Here is a 27,475-nt window from a genome sequence, read left to right as displayed (position 1 = left end):
TAAAAGAAAACCTGTGTGAATTCATGAACAACAAAAAATATGGTACACACACAGTGGAATATTATTCAGCCTTAAAAAGGAAGGAAACTCTAACATGTTACAACATGGATGAAACTGGAAGATGTTTGGCAAAGTGAAATAAGCCCATCACAAATGGACAAATACTGTATGATTCTATTTACATGAGGTACCTGGAGTAGTCGAATTCAAGGAAGCAAAGACTGATGGTTGCCAGGGGATGAGGAAGAGAAGAATGGGGAGTTATTTAATGTGTATGGAGTTTCAGTTTGGGAAAATGAAAACAGTTCTACAAATAGTGGTGATGAGTGCACAGTGTGAACATAGGTAGTGTAACTGTACACTTTAGGATGGTTAAAATTTTACATTTTATGTATATTTTACCACAATTTAAAAAGAACAAGAAATCCCATACGCATTAGCAATTATTCTGCATTCTCAACCAACCTCTGGGCAACCACAAATCTGCTTTCTTTCTTTATGGATTCGCCTATTCTGGACATTTCATATAAACAAAATTACACCACATATGGCCTTTTGTGTCTGGCTTCTTACATAGTGCTTGCCAGGTTCATCCATGTTGTAGCATGTATTAGTGCCTCATCACGTTTTATGGCCAAAACCATTTCATTGTATGGCTACACCAGTTATCCATTGATCGGTGATGGGCATTCATGTTGTTTCCACTTTGGGGCTACTATGAATAATACTATGAACATTCGGTAGACCTATCTTTTCTTTGCTTCGCTGGGAGGGAGCAAGAGTGAAGAAATTAAAACGTAGGGGAACAAGCCCGGCTAGTTCCCCCGCTGACCGGAGGGCGCGGGCGGTCCCGGCAAGCCCCGCGCACGTCGCCAACGGCCGGGATGTGCGCGCATGCGCGTTAGGGCTCCGCTCCGCCTACGCTGCGGGCGGCGAGCAACCGCCGAGCTCGGTAGGAGTCAAGGTGGGTGCAAAGCACTACAGCGCTGGGGTCCCACTAACTCGAGGTCACCGCTGTCAGTGGGAGGGGTCCTCATGAGTCTGGACTCGCTTTCATCCACTTTGGTTGTGAAGTGTTTTCCTGCCGTCTTGCCCTCACCAGTTCATCCCCGGTGCTGACAGGGCACGGAGAGAAGACAGAATCCGCGCCTGTTCCACGTGCAGCAACACTCGGCGTTCGTTAGACTAAGGGAAGACAGGGAGTTAGAATTTTATCCCTGTTCCCTCACTTAACGCTTTTCCACAGGCTTCTATGTCTTTTCCCGACTTAATCTGCTTCCGTGAAAACGCGTCCACTCCCCAGGGCTTCCGCTTTACGCAGTGACACCCAGACTTAGCTCTAACTGTTGATGCCACCGAACTCCAGGCCCTGATTTATGGCCCCCCTCCTGCTTACATCTGTCAGGGAATCCCAAGAGTCCTCAAAGTCAGGATATCTCAAGGGAACTTTTCCTCCTGTCCTTAGCACTTCTCCTTGGACTCTGTATTTCCATTAGAGCAGCAGCATCCACCCATACCCATATTAAAACTCCACTTAGCTTTCAATTACTCTTCTGCATATTGTAGACTGATCACCAGGTCCAGTGTGCAATCTTTAAAATTCTAGAATCGATCTCCTCCATTCCATTTCGTTCCTAATGCCCTGGATCAGGCCATCCAACTTGTAGGAATATCCCAATAGGTAGAAACTGATTATCAGCTCTCCCGCTATTCCAACCTACTTTCCACGTTGGCAGCAGGCACAGGTTTCCAAAATAAAAATCTGACTATGGGCTAGGCGTAGTGGCTCATACCTGTAATCCCAGCACTTTGGGAGGACAAGACAGCTACCCAAGAGTTGGAGACCAGCCTGGGCAACATAGTAAGACCCCGTCAAAAAAATTAAAAATTATCTGGATGTGGCGGTGCGTGCCTGTAGTCCCAGGCTGAGAAGGGAGGATAGCTTCAGCCCGGGAGGTAGAGGCTGCAGCAAGCCGAGATCACGCCACTGCGCTCCAACCTGGGCAACATAGTGGGACCCTGTCTCAAAAAAAAAAATCTGACTATAATACTAACCCCCTTAAAAAAACTTTGATGGCTTCCCTTTGCCTATGTAATCTTCAAAAGCCTACATAATCTGGCCTCACCCAAACATTTAATTACCAATAGTCGCCCTTCATTCCACCCTAGAAACCTAATGTTCTAGTGCAGCAAAGATGTGATGTTCTGAACACAACACACATTTTGAGATCATTGTACTTATGGCCACAGAGAAATAAACGCTAAAGTTTCACTTCTATGTTGTAGCAAAAAGGACAGTCTTAATTCGTTTTCTTTGGAAAGTAGCCTGAACTCCACGTAGTGGATGTGTGGATCCAGTAGTGTAAAACTGATAATGGGGGTGGAAGGTGACCTCCATCTCTGGAACACTTTCTCTTTCTCTTCACCTCTCCTCCAGTTAGTGAAATAGTCGTCTATCAAATGTCACCTTCAAGTAGAATTCATAGCTTCTTCTCTATGACCCCACCATCTTCAATGAAAATGTCTTAAAATAATAGAAAATGTTATGATCCATATACAAAGATGACCCCAAATTTTGTGAAATATATCATATATGTTGTTCCTTTCATGCTACCTGCTATATTCATATTTCTATTACAGCACTTAAATCGCCATGTAACTGTTTACATATATGTCTTCTCTCACTGCACTCTTTCTGAAGGATAGGGACCACATTTTACTCATCTTAGTATCTTTAGTGCCTAGGACAATCTAGTAGCCAACCTATAGTAGGTGCCAAATAAATATTTGGTAATGAGGCTGGGTGCGGTGGCTCACGCCTAGAATCCCAGCACTTTGGGAGGCCAAGGTGGGCAGATCACTTGAGGTCAGGAGTTCGAGACCAACCTGGTCAACATGGTGAAACCCCGTCTCTACTAAAAATACAAAAATTAGCTGGGCTGGATGACACATGCCTGTAATCCCAGCTACTTGGGAGACTGAAACAGGAGAATCGTTTGAACCCAGGGGGTGGAGATTGGAGTGAGCCAAGATAGTGCCACTGCACTCCAGCCTGGACGACAGAGTGAGACTCCATCAAAAAAAAAAAAAAAAAAAACCTGGTAATGAATGAATAATATGTTAGTCATTATTTCTGACTTCTCTATCTCTGCCTAGCAACTTCTTGAAAGGCAGGATCCAATCTTATTTTTATTTTTAGCACCTATTAATCATTTTATTTCTAGCAGCTGTTACAACTACTGACATCTATTGTTTCCAATTAGTATTTGCTGTCTTTCAATGAATTTCACATGTTCCATTCTTTACTCATTACTGTGGTTTAATGTTTTATGTTGGTCACTGACACAATATTTAAAATTGGAAGGGGCTTTAGTCATCTGATACAACACTTTCCTTTCCTACAGATAAAGATACTGAGCCAAGAGAGGTCAGATGATTTCCCCATAGCAACCAGGAAATGCTGGGTCTAGAATCAAGTTCTCAGGTTTCCCAGGTTAATACTAATTCTACTATATTTTGTTACTTAGACTGAATTTATGAAACAACTTTTACCAGTTTCATTTTTTAAACAACACCTGCAAAGGACCATCATCATCAGATATTGTTTATCTCAACAAATATTTTTTGGGAGTGCCTCTGTTAAGAGACATTTGAGTTTCCTGTTTTTAAGTTTTCAATCTGTGGATGATCTCATAACAGTCTTGATAAAAATGTTATTTAGGCTGGGCGCAATGGCTCACACCTGTAATCCCAGTACTTTGGGAGGCTGAAGCCGGCGGATCATGATGAGGTCAGGAGATGAAGACCATCCTGGCTAACACAAGGAAACCCCATCTCTACTAAAAATACAAAAAATTAGCCGGGCATGGTGGCACACACCTGTAGTCCTAGCTACTTGGGAAGCTGAGGCAGGAGAATCACTTGAACCCAGGAGGCAGAGGTTGCAGTGAGCTGATATTGCGCCACTGCACTCCAGCCTGAGCGACAGAGCAAGACTCCATCTCAAAAAAACAAAAAAGAAGTTATTTGGCAAAAGAAAACAAAAGTTTTGTTTTCATTGGGTAGGAATGTTTTTAAGTTGGAAATTTTGCCTAGTTTTAGTTCACTCTCAACTTTAATAATTTGTAAAGTCTTATTAGAGATTTTCAAAAATTAATTTTATTTCTAGGTTTTCACATCCTTTCTATGAGTTTTGCCATCTGTAGCTTTTATCAACAATTTTGGTTTAATCAATTAGAAATAGAGAAGAGTCATTAACCAGGAGAAAATGTCAAATCTAAAAATGAAAGAGGCGGCCCTCATCTACCTTGACAGAAGTGGAGGCCTCCAAAAGTTTATAGATGACTGCAAGTACTACAATGGTACGTTCAGCAAAGGTGAGTTATTTTTAAAACTTTCAAATAAACTCCTACACATAGCTATCCTGACTTTTATATTTGTATGTTTTCACAGATTCAAAACAAAGCTATGCTGTGTATCGATTCAAAATTTTAATAAATCCCTCTGATGTTGTTGAATTAGATGCTGAGCTTGGAAATCACATTTTACACCAACCTTTAAAAGCTGCTGAAGTTTTTCAATCAGTAAGTCAAAAAAAGAAATAATTTTATGCCACACGGAATTTTTGGTAACTTTTTTTGTTTGAAATCACAGGTCTGTTTTATTGCTGTTAAGACTCTCTCATTAATTGGACAATTGCAGACTGAAATGCAAGTAAGTTTTAGTTAACATTTAACTAAGCAAACTCAGGTACAGATTTACATGATGACTTGTAAAAAAAATTTTTATATTCATTGACTTTTTATTTAAAAGGATACTACTTTTTTTCAAAGTTCAATAGAATATCTTACATATGCATCTTTATTTCTCGTATTATCCCTTATAACATTAAACACTCTTTTTTTTTTTTTGAGATGGAGTCTCGCTCTGTCGCCAGGCTGGAGTGCAGTGGTGTGATCTCGGCTCACTGCAACCTCTGCCTCCCGGGTTCAAACAATCCTCCTGCCTCAGCTTCCTGAGTAGCTGGGATTACAGGTGCCCGCCACCACGCTCAGCTAATTTTTGTATTTTTAGTAGAGACAGGGTTTCACCATGTTGGCCAGGCTGATCTCAAACTCCTGACCTCATGATCTGCCCACATTGGCCTCCTGAAGTGCTGGGATTACAGGCATGAGCCATCGTGCCTGGCCAACATTAAACACTTTTATAATAAAACTTCTCAGACATACCCAGAAGTAAAGGGAATAATACAGTGAACCTTCATATATCTACCACTCAACTCGGATTCAATGTTACATTTTTTCATACGTGCATCATCAATTTTTTTCTGAAATATTTTGAAGTAAATCCCAGATATTCTATTATTTTATCCCTACATGCTTTAGTATCAACCTGTAAAAATTATGGACATTTTTCTTCCTTCTTTTTTTGAGAAGGAGTTTTGCTCTTGTTGCCCAAGCTGGAGTGCAATGGCGTGATCTTGACTCACCACAACCTCCACCTCCTGGGTTCAAGCAATTCTCCTGCCTCAGCCTCCCAAGTAGCTGGGATTACAAGCATGTGCCACCACGCCTGGCTAATTTTGTATTTTTAGTAGAGACAGGGTTTCTCCATGTTGGTCAGGCTGATCTCGAACTCCCGACCTCAGGTGATCCACCTGCCTCGGCCTCCCAAAGTGCTGGGATTACAGGCGTGAGCCACCGTGCCCGGCCCTGGTTGACATTGTTTTTTAAGTCTTTTCAGTGGATGTGGTCAGAAATTGTGTATATTTAAGGAAAAATTTAAAGTTCATAATGCTATTTTCAATTAAAATATTAGATTACAGGATTTTTACTTCTTTAATTTTATACTTGAATGTCGTTTCTCTAATGCTTAAAATTTTGGTTCCTAAGAACATTAACATATCATTACTTGACTTACTCTATAATATACTTACTATATTGTAATACAAGTCAAATTGGATTTGCAATTTTCATTAATACCATTTTTATGTTCTTATTAGATTAATATAGTGCTGAAATTAACACATTTACCTCCCCTGCCAAGTTATGGTCTTGATCTTTGTGAGTTTCCACTTGATTATACATCTCAGAGATTTTATATGATGCAAGGAATTGTGACTGCAATGACAACTGTAACCAAGTATACACAAGGGGCAAGATTTCTTTGTTCAGACGAAGCATGCCCTCTTTCAAAAGGTAAATATTAAAAAGGAAAATCAAAGCATTACGCAATTGGCTAGGCATGGTGGCTCACACCTGTAATCCCTGCACTTTGGGAAGCTGAGGAGGGAGGATCACCTGAGCTCAGGAGTTTGAGACCAGCCTGGGCAACATGGAGAAACCTCGTCTCTACAAAAAATACAAAAATTAGCCCAGCATGGTGGCACATGCCTGTGGTCCCAGCTATTCCAGACACTGAGTTGGGAGGATTGCTTGGGCCAGGGAGGTCGGGGCTGCAGTGAGCTGTGTTCATGCCAGTATCCTCCAGCCTGGATGACAAAGAGTGACCCTGTCTAAAAAAAAAAAAAAATTGAACAATTTATTGTTTAATCCTAAATCATGTTTACAGTTAGTTATAAAACACAAAATAGAAAAAAATTGAATAAAAATTTTATATCTCCTAATGTTTATATATTTACTTTGCACAATCTTTAAATGCATTTTTTCTCCTTTTCTCCCCCACCCCCATCTTAACAAGTGCACCTATATTGCTGAAGTACTTGCTCTTCTCACACATTATTTCATGACGTTGTGAGTGAAACATTTAATGTCCTCTCTCAACCTTTTGGCTTAACTTCAGTTTAGTCCTTCTCCAGGACTTCAAAATTATCCCCACCACCTCTAATTGGGTTGATTGATCCTCCTCTCTTCTCTCTGAACACGCTGCAAATGAATACCACAGGTGGAAATTATCTGTTTCTCACTGCCACATATAGAAATTGTGTGCTTAAGCATCCATATTGCCAGTGCCTTAGCACAGTGCCTTGCAAAACACAGCCGTTAACTGTTAATTGAACTACCCTGAACCCAAGTGCAAAACTGAATTAATCCCGTTTTGAATTAGACTAATTTTAAAGGACTGAAATAGCTACAATCTGTTAGTGTCAGTAATAAAAGAAAAAAGAAAATATAAAATTAAAAAATAAAAACAACAACAACAAAAGAAACAAAATAGATAGCTAAATCTGAAAGCAAATGTATCTTACCACTGTTTTCTTTCAGGATTTCAGTATATAAGAGTGCATGTGCCTGGTGCTACAGAATCTGCAACGATAAGAAATGACTTTTTGTGTAATCTGTGTTCATCTTCACTTCAGGAAGACAGAAAATTTAGAGTACTTGGTGGTAATATGCATTTATATTTTGTAATTATAATTTTTAAAATAGTGTCTGATATTTCAATATGGAAATTAAATTGAATATATATTCTAATATCTAATTCTTTTTTGCTTTTTGCTTTAAGATAAACAAATAGTTGAAATAATTGCTACAAAGGCACTTCATGCTTTTCAAGGATATTCTAACAACCAGCCATTTAGGTTTCAATCACTTACAATTTTCCTAAGAGGTAAGTGAACTCTGTTTGAACTCAAAAAAAATTGCTATAAATATGTAATTGGCTGGGCACAGTGGCTGGCTCATGCCTGTAATCCCAACACTTTGGGAGGCTGAGGTGGGAGGATCACTTGAGGCCAGGAGTTTGAGACTAGCTTAAGCAGTATAGTGAGACCCCATCTCTACAAAAAATAAAAAAATAAAAAATTAGCTAGATGTGGTGGCATGTGTCTGTAGTCCTAGCTACCTGGGAAGCTAAGGTGGGAGAGTGGGAGGATCGCCTAAGCCCAGGAGTTGGAGGCTGCAGTGAGCCATGATGGTGCCACTGCACTCCAGTCTGGGCAACAGAGAGACACCCTGCCTCAAAAAAAAAATAATAATAATAATAAATAAAAAGCTGGCCGGGCACGGTGGCTCACGCCTGTAATCCCAACACTTTGAGAGGCCTAGGAGGGTAAATCACCTAAGGTCAGGAGTTCAAGACCAGCCTGGCCAACATGATGAAACCCCATCTATACTAAAAATACAAAAATTAGCCAGGTATGGTGATGGATGCCTGTAATCCCAGCTACTCAGGGGGCTGAGGCAGGAGAATCACTTGAACCCAGGAGGCAGAGGCTGCAGTGAGCCAATATCGTGCCACTGCACACCAGCCTGGGCGACAGAGCGGGACTCCGTCTCAAAAAAGAAAAAAAGCAATTGACTTGTTTATGCTTATAAATTATAAGTGGTACTTCTATAGCTTAAGAATCACAAGTCTTCTAATTCTTGAGTGTTTTAAAACAGTCATATTTAGTTGATATTATGAATTATTCAGTCAGTCATACAACACTCACTTAAAATGATATTAGGACCTAATGTGTCCCAAGCACTGAGCTAAGTCCCAGGGTCACAGTTATTTTAAGACAATGGGGTCTCCTATTATTCTGTGTGTGTCTTACATAAATATTGGAGTTACTGTTCAGCTCTCTGGGGCTAGAGAGAAAAGAGAAAAAAAGGAAGACCACTCTGATCTTCACAGAGATAAGTTAACCCTTGCTCCTTCCTGTAAACCTTTCTTTCATAGCTTTACAACCAACCAACTTCTAACTGTGGAATGGAGGATCAAAATTTTTAGTGCGTTTTTTAAAATAAATTTTGAACTCATGCAAAGCGTTGCCCAAGCTCTAGGTATGAGAGAGAAACCTAGTATAATGCAAGAGGGTAGACTTTGAGGGTAGGCAAACCTAAATGTGAATTTCAGTTCTGCTTCTTACTAGTTATTTAGGCTTGTGCAAGCCACGTAACCTCTCAGTTTCTTCATATATATAAAGTACAGATAAGAATATCTTACATGCTGGGCATGGTGGTTTACACCTGTAATCCCAACACTTTAGGAGGCTGAGGCAGGAGGATTGCTTGAACACTAGAATTTGAGGTTACAGTGAACTGACTGTGCCACTGCACTACAGCCTGGGCAACAGAGCAAGACTTTGTCTCAAAAACAAACAAAAAACCACATATTGTATAGGTTAAATAATGTTTTTACAAGTACTTACATGTATTGTAGACAGGAAAATTATTTTCCTCTCAAATAAAATTATCACTTATAAGGTCATTTTTATTAACATTCCTTTTCATTGAATGGAAAAATGTTTCATCTTATATGGAATAATTTTATTTTCTTTTGACCATATTATAGAAGAGTGTCTAGTTGCTATATCACATGCTTCTTGAAGTTAATTCATCATTGCACATAAGAATAAAAATTTATCAGCAATAAAATTGCATGAGTTTTTATTATTAGTGTCACTCTATATGGATATCATGCTAAACAAAAGTAAATACTCCTAACTCAACTACTGAATTGTTTTACTAGTTCTGGATCTTTGAACCATATGTTCATGTACAAAGTTCATTTAGTGAATATGCATTTTCTTCTGTCTTTAATAATTTTAGATGAATCAGTGAATAAAATGAATATAGGAAATGAATATAAAATTATTGGAATTCCAACCTGTGTAAAAACCTCACAAACTGCTGTCTGTATAGAAGCAAATAGCATAACTTTTTGTAATTCAAAAGGTAAGGAAAATTTTAGTATTATATATTAACAAATATTTAAATTTAAATCTATTCGTTCAACAGATAAGTATTGTTTGCCTATGTGCTAGGCATTCCTCTAAGCACTAAGAATACAGTTGTAAACAGGACAGTCAAGGTTTCTGCTCTTAAATCATATGGCAGACAGTCAATATACATATAAAGTAAGCAAAAGACAATTTCAGATAATAAGTACATGAAGGAAATAAAACAGGATAATGTTGTGGAAACTTCCTAGCATGTAGGACTTCTTTCTTTGGGCTAAGCCTTATTTTAATTTTTTAAATAATTAATAATGAGAAAAATGTTTCAAGGTTAGAGATTAGTCAAAGGATTTTTCTATACCACTAGCCAAGGCAATTCTGGGTTAACTGTTGTGGTCTGAGAAGGAGAGCTCAATAAAGTAGCATCCTTGGCTGGGCGCTGTGGCTCACGCCTGTAATCCCAGCACTGTGGGAGGCCGAGGCAGGCAGATCACGAGGTCAGGAGTTCAAGACCAACCTGGCCAAGATGGTGAAACCCCGTCTCTACTAAAAATACAAAAGTAGCTTGGCACGGTGGCAGGTGCCTGTAATCCCAGCTACTTGGGAGGCTGACGCAGGAGAATCAGTTGAAACTGGGAGGCAGAGGTTGCAGTGAGGCAATATTGCACCACTGTATTCCAGCCTGGGTGATAGAGTGAGACTCCGTCCCCCCCCCCCAAAAAAAAGCATCCTTTTCCTCAACTGAATTCTGAACCAAATCAAGAGATAAGATAAAGGCAGATGAGGACCAAAATATCACATTTATTACTGATAATTTCCTTTAACAACTCCAACATGCATTAGCATTATGTAAACAAAAGTGAACAGCAGACCTGTTCTTTTAACTTGGCTCACAAGTATCTAAATATAGAAAAGGCTGATTCAATCTTGAATAGAGTTGGATTTTTTTGTAATCCGTATGTTCCCTGAATGGGCTATATATATTCAAAGTGATCCCCAAATGCAGAAGAACCTGAGAAACCAAAGGAGGCAGACAAGTCCAGCTTGTCATTATAGGGTTGTTTTACTGGTGAACTTAAGGACAGAAGCATGATCTTGGGCAGCCGCAAGACAGGTAGATCTCCATGCTATTACCCCCAGACCCAGGAATTAGATAGGGAAGGAGTACACATGCTTCAGAGGGATTGGATAGGAATTGATCTAAGGACAGGATTTACAGTAAGTATTAATTTATCAAGGTTGATTGATCTAAGGGCAGGATTTGTGGTAAGTATGTGCTCTTGCACGAGGAACAATAGATAACTGGAAATCTCCGAGCTTTCGCAGATTATCAGAAGTCAACATAGCAGATTAGCTTCCAAGATGAAGTTTCTTTTCTTTTTTTTTCTTTTTTTGTTTTTTTGAGACACAGTCTTGCTCCATCACCTAGGCTGGGGTGCAGTGACACAATCTCGGCTCACTGCAACCTCCACCTCCCGGGTTCAAGGGATTCTCCTGCCTCAGCCTCCCAAGTGGCTGGGATTACAGGTGCTCACCACCACGCCCAGCTAATTTTTGTATTTTTAATAGAGATGGGGTTTCACCATGTTGACCAGGCTGGTCTCAAACTCCTGACCTCATGATCAGCCCACCTCGGCCTTCCAAAGTGCTGGAATTACAGGCATGAGCCACCACGCCCGGCCCAAGATGAAGTTTCTTTAGCCTCCATACTGTGGATAATCATCAGTAGTAATAGAGACCCAAGTTGAATTCAAATGCAAGTAGATTCGAAATACTTTTACTCACTTGAAGAGAAAAACTTCTTAAAAGAACAAAAATGTTAAAGAAAGAAAGCACTGATGAATTATAGAGGGTTTAGTGATCTTTTAGATATTTTCTGCTAAGTGTTTAAAAATTTATTGATTTGGTAGCAGAACATGACTTTTCTGTAGGTGGAGAGTATGCTTTCTTATGCTGAACTCCAGAATGAGATGTATTTAACTACCCAAATGTGGCAAGAGCTGGACTAAAGTAGGCCTCTCTCAGTTCATGGGCATGGATGAGTTAGAGGAAATCACTGCTTTTTGATGGCAGCCCAGAAAGAAGGAGAATGGGACTAGGTTATACATGCACAGCTGTTCCACCCAAATTACCAATTGGATAAATCACACATTCCTTTCAGGAGGTGGAGAGTGAGAGGATTGAGAAGATCTAGAATTTTACAGTATACTACAGTACAGCACTTTCAAAGTAGTGGAATATAAATCTTTCTATTTAACAGCAACATTCAAATATTTCCCATTCTGCTTATTATTCCTCTTTGAAGGTGATACATAGAAATATAGGAGCAAACACAGCAATGCAGGCGCTCCATGATCTGGTTTGCTCACATAGATCTTAAAAGGAGAAGAATGAGGGATCTGCCTACAACCCACAGCCAATCTATGTGGACACAAAGAGTGACTTCTTCCTTCTATTACGTTCCCTGAGGTAGAAATGGTAAACTAGCATGACCTCGAATCATAATTTAATATCATTCTAAGAATTTAAAGGCTAAGCACGGTGGCTCAGGCCTGTAATCATAGCACTTTGGGAGGCCAAGGCAGGGGAATCAATTGAGGCCAGGGGTTCAAGACCAGCCTGGGAAACATAACAAGATCCGGTCTCTTAAAAAAAAAAAAAAAAAAAGAATATGGTATTATTAGAACTATAATTTGATAACATTTTAGATAAAGGGAGTCAAATATCTATAATGTTGTCTTGTTTTAAAACCCTTTCTAATATATATGTGAATATTTACTTTCAGTTCCTTCAGGAATTAGTGACAACTTCAGGTGTCTCCTCTCCTTAACTTCCGGCTCGTGCTGGAAGTTTACAGCAATACTTGCCAATATCTTTGCATCACAAATTACCCCTCCTGGGACTTACAATTTGCTCAAGCTCTGTTTGTTGATGAGTCTAGTACAGACAACTGACCGTAACAAGAAACTGGAAGATTGCCTGGATATTTTAATTATAACAAGTGATACTCTACTCATAGACAGGTATATATGTGACATGAATTTTTGCAAATATTAATTCGTCACAGATTTGCATACATCCTTTCCATGAGCGTTATTACAAGAAGAATATTTAGAATTTTTCTGAACCAGTATAAGTACTTAAATCAATCTTTATCAATAAAATTCAAAACCTTTGAAAGATAAATTGATAAGTGATAGGTAGAATTACTCCAATTTTCAACCTATTTCCCCACTCAGACCTTTGTAAATAAATGCAGCCTTCCCAGCCTTCCTTTCCCCCATTCCCTAGCTCTGTATTCTCTTTCTGTACTTTGTTTTGAATAATCTTCCCCTTAAGGAACAAACTAACCATTTTCTTATTTTTCTTCAATATTCCATCAATAATATTGACTCACTGCATCCAAATAAGACTGTCAGAAGTGCCATAATTACTGTTTGCGGGGAACATCATCCTAACTTTGGAGTAAGCCTCTACTGAGCATTTTGTGGCTCCCCACTAGCAAGTACCCTTTCCTTAAAACTTGCTTAAATATTCACAAAGTTAGAAATAAGCTCCTTATTTACTATCTTGTATGCAATTCCAAAGCAAAAAATAAATTTACAAAATGAATTTAAAATAGAAAAAAATAAAATTCAAATTAACAGTAATTTAATTGAACAGATTATGTTTTGCTAAAATTAAATTGCCACTGGTGATGTAAATATGGTACCAAATACCAGATTGTACCACTTTATTCTTCTACTGACAGAATTTTTTTCCTCACAGCCTTACCAACTCTGGGTATTATCAAACTTATATTTTTGTTATCATTATTTTTTGAGACAGGGTCTCACTCTGTCACCCAGGCTGGAATGCGTTAGTATGATCATGGCTCACAACAGCCTCAACCTCCTGGGCTCAAGTGATCCTCCAGCCTCAGCCTCCTGAGTAGCTGTGACTACAGGCGCACACCACTACACTGGGCTAATTTTTAAATTTTTTATATAAACAAAGTCTCCCTATGTTGCTAAGGCTGAACTCCTGGGCTCAAGCGATCCTCTCACGTCATTATCAAACTTCAAAATTTTGCAATCTGGGCCAGGCGTGGTGGCTCAGGCCTGTAATCCCAGCACCTTGGGAGGCTGAGGCGGGTGGATCATGAGGTCAGGAGATCGAGACCATCCTGGCTAACACCGTGAAACCCCGTCTCTACTAAAAATACAAAAAATTAGCCAGGTGTGGTGGCACGGGCCTGTAGTCCCAGCTACTCAGGAGGCTGAGGCAGGAGAATTGCTAGAACCCGGGAGGCGGAGGTTGCAATGAGCCGAGATCGCACCACTGCCCTCCAGCCTGGGCAACAGAGCGAGACTCTGTCTCAAAAAAAAAAAAATTGCAATCTGATAGGTGGAAAATTATATTTTATTTTAATTTGCATTTATTTAATTGGAAATAATTTTGGCATCATATAAAACTTATTAAACATGTATTATTTTTCTATGAACCTCCCATTCTTGATCATTGTTGTTTTTATTATGTTGTTTATCTATTTATTATTGATTTGTGATGCATGTAAATTAAGGCCTTTCTCTCTTTTTCTGTTTGCTATTAACCTTTTGACTTTTTAAATGATATTTGGGGCTGTGTGAGAGATTGGTTTGTTTTTTTCTTTTTAGGTAAAATTTACATACAGTGAAATAATCAGATCTTATTATCATCACTAAAAACATTGAGTTTTGACAAATAATATACACTCCTTTAATCACCACCACAATGAGATATAGAACATTTCTATCACCCCAGAAATTTCCCTCCTTCCGTCTTCCAATCAGTTCCTATCTTCACTGGTGATTTCTGTCACCATAGATTAATTTTCCTGTTCTTGAACTTCAGATAATGAAATCATACAGTGCATCCTCTTTTGGGTCTAGTCTCTCTTACTCAACAAAATATTTTTGAATTGATCCAATTGTGTACATCAGTAGTTCATTGTTTCTGTTGACACGTAGCATTTCATTATACGAATATACCAACATTCAGTTATCTATTCTCGTAGTGGAAGACATTTGGTTTTGCATGTTTTGACTATTATGAATAAAGCTGCTGTAAACATTCTTGCACAAGTCTTTTCATGGACATGTATTTTCATTATTTTGGGTAAATACCTAGGAGTAGAATTGCTGGGTCATAAGGTATATGTATAACTTGTTTTTGTTTTTTTTTTTGTTTTTTTTTGTTTTTTGAGACGAAGTTTCACTCTTATTGCCCGGGCTGGAGTGCAATGGCACCATCTTGGCTCACTGCAACCTCCGCCTCCTGGGTTCAAGCAATTCCCGTTTCAGCCTCCCTAGTAGCTGGGATTGCAGGCGCATGCCACCACACCTGGCTAATTTTTGTATTTTTAGTAGAGACAGGGTTTTATCATATTGGCCCGGCTGGTCTCGAACTCCTGACCTCAGGTAATCCACCCACCTCAGCCTCCCATTGTGCTGGGATTACAGGCATGAGCCACTGTGCCTGGCCTATAACTTTATAAGAAACTGCCAGTTGGCCGGGCGCAGTGGCTCATGCCTGTAATCTCAGCACTTTGGGAGGCTGAGGCAGGCAGATCACCTTAGGTCAGGAATTTGAGACCAACCTAGCCATTGTGGGGAAACCCCATCTCTACTAAAAATACAAAAATTATTTGGGCTTGGTGGCATGCGCCTGTAGATCCAGCTACACTTGGGAAGCTGAGGCACGAGAACTGCTTGAACCCACGGGGTGGAGGTTGCAGTGAGTCGAGATAGTGCCACTGCACTTCAGCCTGGGCAACAGAGCAAGACTCAGTATAAAAAAAGAAAGAAAGAAAGAAAGAAGGAAAGAAAGAAAGAAAGAAAGAAAAGAAAGAAAAGAAAGAAAAGAAAGAAAAGAAAGAAAAGAAAGAAAAGAAAGAAAAGAAAGAAAGAAAGAAACTGCCAGTTTTCCAAAGTGGTTATACCATTTTACATTCCTACCAACAATGTAAAGAGTTCCTCTTGTTTCAATCCTCATCAACATTTGGTGTTGTGAGCCCTTTTCATTTTAGCCATACTAGTTGGGAATGAAATGATATGTCATTGTTCTGATTTGCATTTCTGAGATGACTATTGATTTGAACTCATTTTCATGTGCTTATTGGCCACTCATATATCTCTTTTTATGAAGTGTCTGTTTTTAAAAAGTGTTTGTTCGTTGGTTTAGTTGTTCTGGATGCATGTCCTTTGCAAAATATATGTACTATAAAATTTTTCTCCAGATATAAAGCTTTTTAAAAATTGTCTAAAGGTATCTTTGATGAGCAGACTTTTTAGTTTTGATGAAATTCAATTTATTATTTACTTTTATGATTAGTGTTTTTTGACTTCTGTTTAAGAAATCCTTGTCTGGCTGGGCGCGGTGGCTCACGTTTATAATCCCAGCACTTTGGGAGACTGAGGTGGGTGGATCACCTGAAGTCAGGAGTTCGAGGCCGGCTGGCCAACATGGTGAAACTCTGTCTCCACTAAAAATACAAAAAAAAAAAAAAAATTAGCCAGGCATAGTGGTGCATGCCTGTAATCTCATCTACCGGGGAGGCTGAGGCAGGAGAATCATTTGAACCCGGGAGGCAGAGGTTGCAGTGAGCAGAGATTGTGCCACTTGCACTCCGGCCTGGATGACACAGCAAGACCCTGTCTCAAAAAAAAAAAAAAAAAAAAAAGAAGAAATCTTTGTCTATCCCAATGTCATGAAGAGTTTTTAAATGTTTTCTTCTAGTAGCATTATAGTTTTAGTTTACTATTTATTTATTTATGTAGAGATAAGTCTTGCTAGGCTGGTCTCAAACTTCCAGGCTCAAGCAATCCTCCTGCCTTAATCTCCCAGAGATTGGTAGGAGGTATGAGTTAAAGTTAATGTTTTTCCTATGCATTTATCCAATTTTTCCACACTAATTGTTGAAAAGATTTTCCTTTCCCCATTAAATTGTTTTGATACCATTGTTCAAATTCAATTGAACTAGGCAGAATCTGGGTATAAAATTGAACTGGATGTAAATCTGTTTGAACTCTCTTTTCTACTACTTTGATCTATTGTTCTATACTTATACCAATACTACACTCCCTTGATTATTGTAGCTTTATATTCAGTCTCGAAATCAGGTAATGCAACTTTATCCTTCATTTTAAATATTAAAAAAATTTTAGATCTTTTGCATTTTTAAATAAATTTTAGAATCAGTTTATTTTTATTTGTTGAGACAGGGTCACGGTCTGTTGCCCAAATTGGAGTGCAGTGGCACAATCATGACTCACTGCAGCCTCAAACTCTTGGGTTCAAGTGATCCACACACCTCAGCCTGCTGAGTAGCTGGGAGCAGAGGCGTGAACCACCACGTCTGGTTAATTTTTTAGTTTTTTGTAGAGATGAGGTCTTGCCATATTGCCTAGACTGGTCTTGCACTCTCAGGCTCAAGTGATCTTCCTGCCTCGGCCTCTCAAAGTGCTGGGATTGCAGATGTGGGTCACTGAGCCCAGCCAAATCAGTATGTTAATACCAACCAAAAAGAAGCCTTTGAGTATTTTGATTGGAACTGTATTTAACTTGTAAATCAGTTTTGGGGAGAATTAACATCTTAATAATATTGAGTCTTCCAATCCATGAATGTGGTGTATCTCTCCATTTATTTAGGTCTTCTTTAATTTCTCTCAGCAATGTTTTTATAAAGGTCATGCAAATATTTTGTTAAATTGGTTCTAAAAATATTTGATATTTTCGGTGCTACTAAAATGGTAGTGTTTTCTTAATTTCATTTTCAATTGTTTGCTATGAATATATAGAAATACAATTGATTTTTATATTTTGACTTTGTATTCTGTGACCTTCTGTGTATCAGTAGTTTTAGAAGTTCCTTAGCCAGTTCCAATGTGTAACCAAATTTGAGGCTCATTGTTCCATATCACTAAGCGCTCAGCCTAGCTGCCTATTAGAATCACCTGGGAGAATTTTTAAAAATATTTATCACTGTGTCTCACCCGCAGAGTTTCTAACTTAAGTGGTTTGGGGTGGCACTTGGCATTGGAATTTGTTAAATCTCCCCAGGTAAGATTAGTGCAGGCTGTGGTTGAGAACCACTCCTTATAGGCTTACAAAGATTTCTTTCTAAGTATCGCTCTCTCTCTCTCATTTTATATATCTTCAAACATCCAAATTCCTTAGAATGGTACATGCGCTAGACATATTTTATACCATCTACCTATCCACATCTCACCCTCTTTTGCACTGCATGTCTATGCCTACTTTTGTATCACCCCCTTTTGTGTCACATGTCTATGTCTATTCATCATAGTTGATGGCACTAGGAAGCTATAATTTCTGTGGCAAGGATTTAAAAGAGAAGCTAAGGGAATCATATTCCTTTTTCAGAATTTAAATTTGGGATATGAAGAGACTGAGACAATTAGCAAAGAGGTTAGAAACCAAAATGACATATCAAGAATTGCCATGAGACAGGCAGGTGCCTCATGCCTGTAGTTCCAGCTACTTGGGAGACTGAGCAGGCAGGAGTGCATGAGTCCAGGAGTTTGAGGCTGTGTGTACTATGACTGCATCATTGCATTCCAGCTTGTACGACAGAGTGAGACTCTGTCTCTTAAGAGAAAAAAAAAATTTGACTGGACACAGTGGCTCAAGCCTGTAATCCCAGTGCTTTTTGGGAGGCCAAGGCAGGAGGATCATTTGAGCTCAGGAGTTCAAGGCCAGCCTGGGCAACATGGTGAAACCCGTCTCTACAAAAAAAAAAAAAAAATTGAGCCAGGCACGGTAGCTTGTACCTGTGGTCTCAACTACTTGGGAGGCTGAGGAAGGAGAATCGTTTGAGCCTGGGGGGTGGAGGTTGGAAGCTGAGATTGCTCCATTGCACTCCAGCCTAGTGACAGGCAGAGGTTGCGGTGAGCTGAGATCACGCCACTGCACTAGAGCCTTGGTGCCTGAGAGAGACTCAAAACAAAACAAAACAAAAAAAACCACAATTGCCATGACAGAAACAGCAGAGTGATAGTTTTGATGGGACACTAGCAAGCCTAATGCAAAAATTCTGAATAGGCAAAAGAAAGCAAACCATAAAAAGAAAAGGCCTAATTCAAATGTCATCTCTCTGTAACTTTCTCTGACTCCCTTCCAGGAAGAAGTAATACTCCCATGGATGTTCTTTTGTTGTTGTTGTTTTTGAGACAGTCTCGCTCCCTCACCCAGGCCAGAGTGCAGTGAAGTGATCTCGGCTCACTGGAATGTCCGCCTCCCGGGTTGAAGCAGTTCTCCTGCCTCAGCCTCCCAGTAGCTGGGATTACAGGCATGTAATTACAGGCCCACCTAATTTTTGTGTTTTTAGTAGAGATGGGATTTTGCCATGTTGGCCAGGCTGGTCTCAAACGCTTGACCTCAAGTGATCTGCCTGCCTCAGCCTCCCAAAGTGTTGAGATTACAGTTGTAAGCCATTACACCTGGCCACCATGGATGTTCTAAAGATTTTTTTTTTTTACACGGAGTCTTGCTCTGTCACCAGGATGAAGACATTTTTTAGTACCTATCACACTGTGTTTTAGTTTTTTATGTCTTTCTTTTTAGACTGTGAGCTTTCCAAGTTAAGGTCCAAGTCTCGTATATATTTTTTTGTTTTGTTTTTTTGAGACAGAATCTCACTCTGTCGCCCAGGCTGGAGTGCACAATCTTGGCTTATTGCAACCTCTGCCTTCCAGGTTCAAATTATTCTTGTGTCTCAGTCTCCTGAGTAGCTGGGACTATAGGCATGCACTAGCACGTCTGGCTAATTTTTGTATTTTCAGTAGAGATGGGATTTTACCATGTTAGTCATATTTATTTTTATCCCTAGCACAATAGCTGATGTATCACAGGTGCTCAGTAAACACAGAATAAAATTAAATTTAATTTAACACATTGTGACTTTTGAAAATTAAATAATAGTAATGAAAATTTTATTTTTTTTTCCCTAGGCTTCTGAATTTTAGCATAAACCTTGTCCCCCGTGGTATACGTCATCTAGTCTCTACTGAAATTTTTCCCACTCTATCCAGGAATAAGTATGGAACTGGAGCAGTTAGCATTCAGGCTGGCAGTGCTTTGCTAGCTAAAGGTGGTATCTGCTTTATAGGAGACTTGGCTTCACACAAAAAAGATAAACTTGAACAGCTTCAATCAGGTAAACAATATTTTTTAAATTAATTTTCACCTGTTTAACCTATACTCTCATCCATGTTGAGATACTTAACAGTTAAGATAGTATTGCAGATGTTTGAGGGTTTGAGAAATTATGTTAGATGGCATTTCTCATTTTGGTTTTATAAGCAAAACAGAAATTTAATGTGCAAATGCACAGTTTTAGCCTTTGCTCTCAGTGTGCTAACACATGAGCTTGTAATGGACCGATTTATTTCCTCTTCTTGTCTAGTGATAGCATTAGCTACCACTTCCAGTATAAAGTTGAAAAGTGGTGTTGAGAGAGGACATCCTCGCCTTGTTCCTGACCTGAGTGGGAAAGCTTCAAGTTTCTCACCATTAAGTATGATGTTAGCTGTACATTTTTTGTAGACATTCTTTATCCACAGAAGTTCTTCTCTATTTCTAATTTTCTGAGAGATTTTTTTTAATCATAAATGGATATTGGATTTTGTCAAATGCTTTGTCTGCCTCTGTTAATATGATCATGTCACAGGATCCTTCGGGTGTTGCTTCTCAAGCCAGAAACCTCTATGTCCAGCAGTACCTCTGCTTGAGTTTCGCTCCTGCCTGCTGGGCTTGTTCTGCTCACTCAGCCTGGCAGGCTGCACTTGGATCACACTACCAGTCCAGATCCCATGCCTACTGAGGGCAAGCCAGGAGCGGAGCAGCGAGGGGTGTGTGAGTGAGCAAGCACAGGGTCCGGCCACTGCACATAGCCAGGCACACCGGCTGCTGTGGCAGGGCAGGCATCTCCAGGTGCTGGCACAGGTGCTGGCTTCATGCAAGGCTGTAGCTGGAACAGGCATGCTGCAAGTGGCTTCTACTGAGGGCCCTGGTGTCTGGATGAGGGGAATGGGGTGGCACCCGAAAACTTGGAGACACCAGCAACAGTGGAGCCCCAGGGGGCTGCAGGGAAGCATGCTACAGCTCTCTCGTTCCTGCTGCCCACAGCTCAGCGGATGGGGGCACATGTTAACAGCTCTTTCAGTCCACTGCCTCACTCCAGGCTGTGGCTCCTGGGCTGGCCCAGCCCATCGCCACTTTCTGTTGTGGGGCAGCCACCCAAGGCTGGCAGAAGGTAGGAGGATTATAGTGTTACAGCTCTGACTCAGGAAATCCTGAGGTCTGGGCCTCCAGAAGGGTCATTGCTCTTCACTCCTGCAGTCCAGCAAACAAGAGTGTGTCACCACTCACAGCTCAGCAAGCTGGCTAGGAAAGTGTTACAGCCCTTTTCGCTCCCACTTGCAGCTCAGCAAGCCTGCCAGGAGAGTGTCATAGCCCTTTTCACACCTGCCATTCAACAGGCCCCAAGTTCTTGTTCCATGTCCAGGAAGAATTAGCTTATGTGGACAACTGGAGGGTGAGCAAGGTGGAGAAGAGTTTTATTGCATGGCAGAACAGCTTTCAGTGGACAGGAGACCTGAAGTGGGTAGCTCCTACCCACAGGCAGGTAGTCCCAACCTGTGTTTGAGTCTGGCTGAGTCTAGGTTTTTTATGGGCTAAGAATGGAGGAAGTACATGCTGATTGGTCCATCGGTGGGCCCAGAAAAAGCACCATCTGATTGGCTGGAAGGCATCAAGGAAGTTCTCACTCCAGGTGGTGGACTCCACCCAGAACTGGCAGCCTGATTTTCAGGCTTCAGGCTGTCTGCTGCCTGAAGTTTGGGTTCCACCAGGGACCTGCCCCTATCTGCCCAGGAACCTGTCTGCCTCCTGCCATCATCAGTCATATGATTTTTCTCAGTTAGCCTCTTGATATGATGGATTACATTAATTGATTTTTGAATATTGAACCAGCCTTGCATACCTGGGATAAAGCTTACTTGGTCATGGTGTATAATTCTTTTTCTACATTGTTGGATTTGATATGCTATTATTTTTGTTGAGGATTTTTTAAATCTATGTTCATGAGAGATATTGGTCTGTAGGGTTTTTTCCTTATAATATCATTGTCTGGTTCTGTATTAGAGTAATGCTGGTTGGGCAAGATTTATAACTAGCAAGGATATGGACAGCCATGGACTGGGCAAAGAGTAGTCAGAGCCTTGCCTTCTTGGCATACCAGCATGAATGTACAAGTGTGCTCAGGGCACATAGCATATTGCTTCACTTTATAAGAGAATGCAGAAATCAGCTGGGCCCACTGGCTCACATCTGGAATCCCAGCACTTTGGGAGGCTGAGGCAAGAGGATTGCTGGAGGCCAGGAGTTCCAGACCATCCTGGGCAACACACTGAGACCCCACCTCTACAAAAAAAAGCAATAAAAACAAAATGAGGGTGTATTAGTCTGTTTTCATGTTGCTGATAAAGACATACCTGAGATTGGACAATTTACAAAAGAAAGAGGTTTATTAGACTTACAGTTCCGCACAGCTGGGGAGGCCTTACAATCATGGTGGAGGGTGAAAGGCACGTCTCACATGGTGGCAGACAAGAGAAGAGGGCTTGTGCAGGGAAACTCCCCATTTTAAAACTATTAGGTCTTGTGAGACTTATTCACTATCATGAGAACAGTGCAGGAAAGACCTGCCCCATGATTCAGTTACCTCCCACCAGGCCCCTCCCACAACACGTGGGAGTTCACAATGAGATTTGGGTGGGGACACAGCCAACCCATATCAGAGAGTGTAGAACTAGACCCACATTTTATAGTCAATTGATTTTTGACTACAGCACCAAAGCTAGTCAGTGGGAAAAGGAGTTTTTTCATCAAAGGATGGTAGAACATCTGGCTGCTACAGAGGAGGGCCTCAGTACAACTGCACTTGTTCCACACTCATGAAGCTGGCCCTGCTAGTATGTCCTCTCCCCACAAGAACTTGGCATTTGGTTTAAAACTCTGCTGTCATTATATTCAAATTTTTGATAATTTTATCTTTGTATTGTAAGGAAGTCTAATGAGATAATGGCACTTGACTGTGAGTAGAGGAGACACATGGATGCCTGTTTTTACTGTGCCTTCCTGCCCTATTTCATACAGCATTTGTGATCACTATGCAGCTTTCATAACACACTTAATTTGTACTTTCTCTGATTGTTGCTAGACTCCCATGTGTCATGGGTGCACTATAAGCCAGTGCTTATATTTCCATATCAACACATTTTCAACTGAGTAAGAGGGAGTGCTAATAACCCCAAGTGGCCATGCTTTTCATTTGAACTAGACATGCTTCTAATACAGAAAGAAGGCAAAGGCCTTTCAAGAAACACAAATGACCAAGTAGCTGTATCATATTCTTTCTTACTTGGTTGCTTCCCTGTATTTGCCAACCACTTACACTGAAAATGACACAGGAGGAAAGGGAAAGATAGGGCAAATCCATAGTTCCTTGTCTTTTCAGTCCTTCCTCACTTATCAGTAAGCTGAAGGTAGAGAGTGTTGGTGAAATGTATGCATATCAAGAAGTAAAATAAAAATTGTTTTGTGCAGCATTTCCACTGTTCTGGTAAAAACAAAATACATATGCATGTGCAAAATACTATTGGTTCCACTTATGAGATAAATGCCCATATATCTGCATTATACAATATAAAGATAAAAGTATTGTACAATATAAAGATAAAACGTAAAATTTATGCCAATATAAAATTTTAATTTTTCTTTATTTAGAATGGCAATACTACTATTACATTTTTTGTAACAGTTTTATTGTGATTTCACACATCATACAATTCCCCACTGAAAGTGTACAGTTAAGTGCTTTTTAGAATATTCACAGAGTTGTGCTACTATTACCACTAACTTCAGAATATTTTCATCACCCCAAAAGGAAGCCCCATACCCATTAGCAGTCAACCCCCAGTCCCTGCCTCCTGTCACCTACTCCCACACAGTCCCTGGCAAACACTATTTGCTTTCTGTTTCTGTGTATTTGCCTATTCTGAACACTGCATAGGCAGTCTTCCCTCAGTATTCTCCAGGGGTTGGTTCCAGGTCCTCTGCAGATACCAAAATCCACAGATGCTCAAGTCCGTTATATAAAATGGCAGAGTATTTGCATATAATCCATGCACATCCTCCCATATACTTTAAATCATCCCTAGATTACTTATAATAGTCAATACAATGTAAATGCTTTGCAAATTGTTATACTGTGTTGTTTTTTGTTGTTATTGTTTTATTTATTTATTGAATATTTTTCATCAGCAGTTGGTTGAATCAACAGATGCACACAGACCTTTTGGATATAGATGGCTGACTATAAATGGAATCAAATGATACGTGGTCCTCCGCGATGGCCCTGGCCTCTTTATTCTTCTCCTTCTTCCTTCTTCCTTCTTCTTCTTCTTTCTTTTCTTTTTTTTTTGAAACAGGGTCTTACTCTGTTGCCCAGGGTGGAGTGCAGTGGTGTCATCATACCTCATTGCACCCTCCAACTCCTGGGCTCAAGCAATTCTCTCACCTCAGCCTCCCAAGTAGCTGGGACCACGGTAACATCCCACAATGTTTGGCTAATTTTTTGTAGCAACAGGATCTTGCCAAGTTGCCCAGGCTGGTCTCAAACTCCTGGGCTCAAGCAATCCCCCTGTGTCAGCCTCCCAAAGTGCTCCATATTTTTTGTTTGGGTTTTAAGTGGGAGGTGAGGGGACAATGAATTTGGTTTTGAATATGTTGAATTTGAGATATATTTCCCCCCAGTCACTGTAGTTCATATTATCTCTGTCTTTTCCTCTCTCACTCCCACATGGATGGCCTGCTTTCTATCATTTTCCCCACATAAAAGAACATGATTTAATTTTAGCCTCTCTTGTAAGTCTGTATTATATGACCAATCTCTTAGCCCCCTGCCTAGTCCACTCAGGTGCCCAGCCACAATTCCAGCTACGTGCTTTGGACTCCTGGTTCTCATCAAGTCATGGGACACATAAGGCTTCAAATATATTTTTTTTTAATGGCAGAACTTAGAGCATTGTCTTGCAAAACAGTCAAATTTACTTTCTTTCACTATCCAAAGTCTACACAGTATAATTATATATAATAATATGTTAGCAATTTGTAGACATTTAGACCAAAATGAACTTAAATAACAAATGGATAATGTCTTCTGACTTAGTTCTGGAGAGCAGAAGCATCACAGTGTACATCCCAGGAAAGAAGTTTGGGGAGGATATTGATCAACAGATGACTTTTCCAGTTCAGTGCAGTTTTTGGTCTTTTGTTGATACGGATTCATCTTCAAGGAGAAATGCACAGAAAATCAACACTCTAATTGGTCAGATGGTAAGGTATATGTATATTTTATTGTTAGAATGTTGTTCAAGGAATTGTCATAAATTTTAATACATCTTAATATTTTTGTTATTAACCTGTTTCTATACTTCACTGAGTACCAGAACTACCTGATGACCCAGTTGTTTAAAAATTGTAATTTTTTTAGCCATGTAGATCAGATATCTGCTCACTGGAAATTACTATTTGAATAGGTAGCTAGAGAGTCTTTAAAGAGGCTTTAAAAAAATCAATCAACAAAAAGTTCCCAGATTATTAAAAAATTACCTTAAATTATAACTAATATGATAAATAATAACTTTAATAATAACAAGATATAATAATTACTTTGTAATTAATTATTTCCAAATTGTGAAAATTACAAAGTTTAATGTTTGCCTGTTACCTTTTGGTTTGATGTAGGATTGCAGTTTGATTCCAGCTAACCTTGTGGAGGCATTTGCTTTATTGATTAACTGCAATGAGTCATCTCCCTGCCACCCATTTCTTCCTACTGTGCAACACACTTTGAACAAAGCCATTAATCCTGAAGGGCTGTTTTATGCAGCTTCTAGACAGTTCACAACTGAAGATTTTGAAAAGGTAAAGGTAGATAAAATGGTTACCCAGAATGCCTATGCTAATGTTTCTCAAATTATATAGAAGTCCTTTTGAGTGCTGGATTTTCTTTACTTAGGATTCTTTATTCCATCTTGGTTCCAGCTTTTAAACATATTAGGGACATTGCATAGAAGTTATTTAGGGTTAGGCTGGTGTGGTGGCTCATGCCTATAATCCCAGCACTTTGAGAGGCCCAGGTGGGTGGCTCACTTGAGGCCAGGAGTTCGAGACCAGCTTGGCCAATACAGTGAAACCCCATCTCTACCAAAAAATACAAAAATTAGCTGGGCGTGGTGGTGGCACCTGTAATCCCAGCTACTCGGGAAGCTGAGGCAGGAGAATCAGTTGAACCCAGGAGGTGGAGGTTGCAGTGAGCCAAGATCACACCACTGCACTCCTGCCTGGGTGATAGAGTAAGACCCCGTCTCAAAAAAAAAAAAAAAAAAAAAAGAAAAGAAAAAGAAATTATTTAGAATTATTTAGGGCTATAATTAAAGAAACAACTGTGTTAGGTAATGAATATTAAAATTTTCAATTTATTTTTGTACCATTGTCCAAATCAGCACAGCTGAAAGAATCTCAATGAAAGAAAACCAACATAGAATTTTTCTATAGAAATTTATAATAGGCTATATAGATATACAGTTATTTACATTTTACTGTCTGTTCAAAGGGATTGTCCTTAGATGAATACCTTCGAGTCCTGACTTTAGGGGATATATAGCATGATTCACTAACCCATTTTAATTAATTACCCTGACATTATCAAAACATATGTGACATGTTCAGAGAACCTGAGAGTAGGTGATGTAAATTTAGTAATAATTATCGTAGCTATTAAAGGTGCTCACATATATACAACTGAAACCTTTTTAACTACTCAAAAATCTGTCCAAATAGAGTTCACCTGTCTGGATATGATAGCTAAAAGGCAGGGGTTATCAGAAAGTGGAGGTCTGAGTCATTAAAATTTTTTTCCTTTCTATCTTCCTTGTGAGCATACTGCATGAGTAAAAGGTTGAAAGGCAAAATCGTCTTAAAAATGAATTATGAACATTGTTTATTCACATAGATTAGAATAGAAAAAAGAATAATATTTATAATATAATAAGGTTTTGGTTTTGGTTTTATTATATAGGAAAAAAGTAGTCTGTAGGAGTTAGGGTACTAAATATGGACAGGCTAATGACCCTGACAAATGTTGCTCATTTTTTTACCTGAGAAACAAGCCCAAACAATCTAGATTTATTAATTATTCAGGTATTTACTGAATACTTCACAAATATGAGCCTATTTCCATTCTTTTATATTCTCACAGATATATAAACTTTCTCTTTAATTTATCATTTAATTGAGATTAAAAACAAGATACAGGCCAGGCAAAGTGGCTCATGCCTGTAATCCCAGCACTTTGGGAGGCCGAGGAGGGCAGAAACCTGAGGTCGGGAGTTGGAGACCAGCCTGACCAACATGGAGAAACCCCGTCTCTACTAAAAATACAAAATTAGCCAGGCATGGTGGCGCGTGCCTGTAATCCCAGCTACTCGGGAGGATGAGGCAGGAGAATCGCTTGAACCCAGAAGGCGGAGGTTGAGGTGAGCCGAGATTGCGCCACTGCACTCCAGCCTGGGCGACAAGAGCAAAACTCTGTCTCAAAAAAAAAAAAAAAAAAAGATACATAAAATAGTTAAGGAACAATTTAAATGCTAAGCTAAGTGGTGCTAACTCAGGTATTTTAGGAATTCAGAAAGGAAGATATCAATGTAGAATGCAGAAGCTGGGAAAACTTCATGGAGGAGGCTGGAC

At 39.7% G+C, this 27,475-nt stretch overlaps 1 protein-coding gene across 2 annotated transcripts in view; it reads left to right on the top strand.

Annotated features, from left to right (window-relative positions):
• The first annotated feature begins 903 nt into the window (after positions 1-903).
• The window catches only part of MCMDC2 (minichromosome maintenance domain containing 2), a 51,308-nt gene continuing 24,736 nt past the window's right edge, over positions 904-27,475 (top strand). Inside the window, exons 1-12 of one of the 2 annotated variants that reach the window (XM_003274795.4) lie at positions 904-964; positions 4,169-4,361; positions 4,453-4,583; positions 4,654-4,713; positions 6,002-6,197; positions 7,224-7,346; positions 7,465-7,569; positions 9,495-9,620; positions 12,408-12,645; positions 19,612-19,817; positions 24,894-25,060; positions 25,472-25,651. In XM_003274795.4, the coding sequence (XP_003274843.2) occupies positions 4,268-4,361; positions 4,453-4,583; positions 4,654-4,713; positions 6,002-6,197; positions 7,224-7,346; positions 7,465-7,569; positions 9,495-9,620; positions 12,408-12,645; positions 19,612-19,817; positions 24,894-25,060; positions 25,472-25,651 (1,626 nt within the window). In that variant the 5' untranslated portion in view covers positions 904-964; positions 4,169-4,267. Of the gene's footprint in view, positions 965-1,633; positions 1,682-4,168; positions 4,362-4,452; positions 4,584-4,653; positions 4,714-6,001; positions 6,198-7,223; positions 7,347-7,464; positions 7,570-9,494; positions 9,621-12,407; positions 12,646-19,611; positions 19,818-24,893; positions 25,061-25,471; positions 25,652-27,475 lie in introns of those variants that run through there. The other variant, XM_030795252.1, reaches the window with a different exon arrangement.

This window comes from Nomascus leucogenys, chromosome 16 (genome assembly GCF_006542625.1).
Source record: "Nomascus leucogenys isolate Asia chromosome 16, Asia_NLE_v1, whole genome shotgun sequence".
NCBI classification, from domain to species: domain Eukaryota; kingdom Metazoa; phylum Chordata; class Mammalia; order Primates; family Hylobatidae; genus Nomascus; species Nomascus leucogenys.
This window is presented reverse-complemented; position numbering and strand designations above follow the sequence as displayed.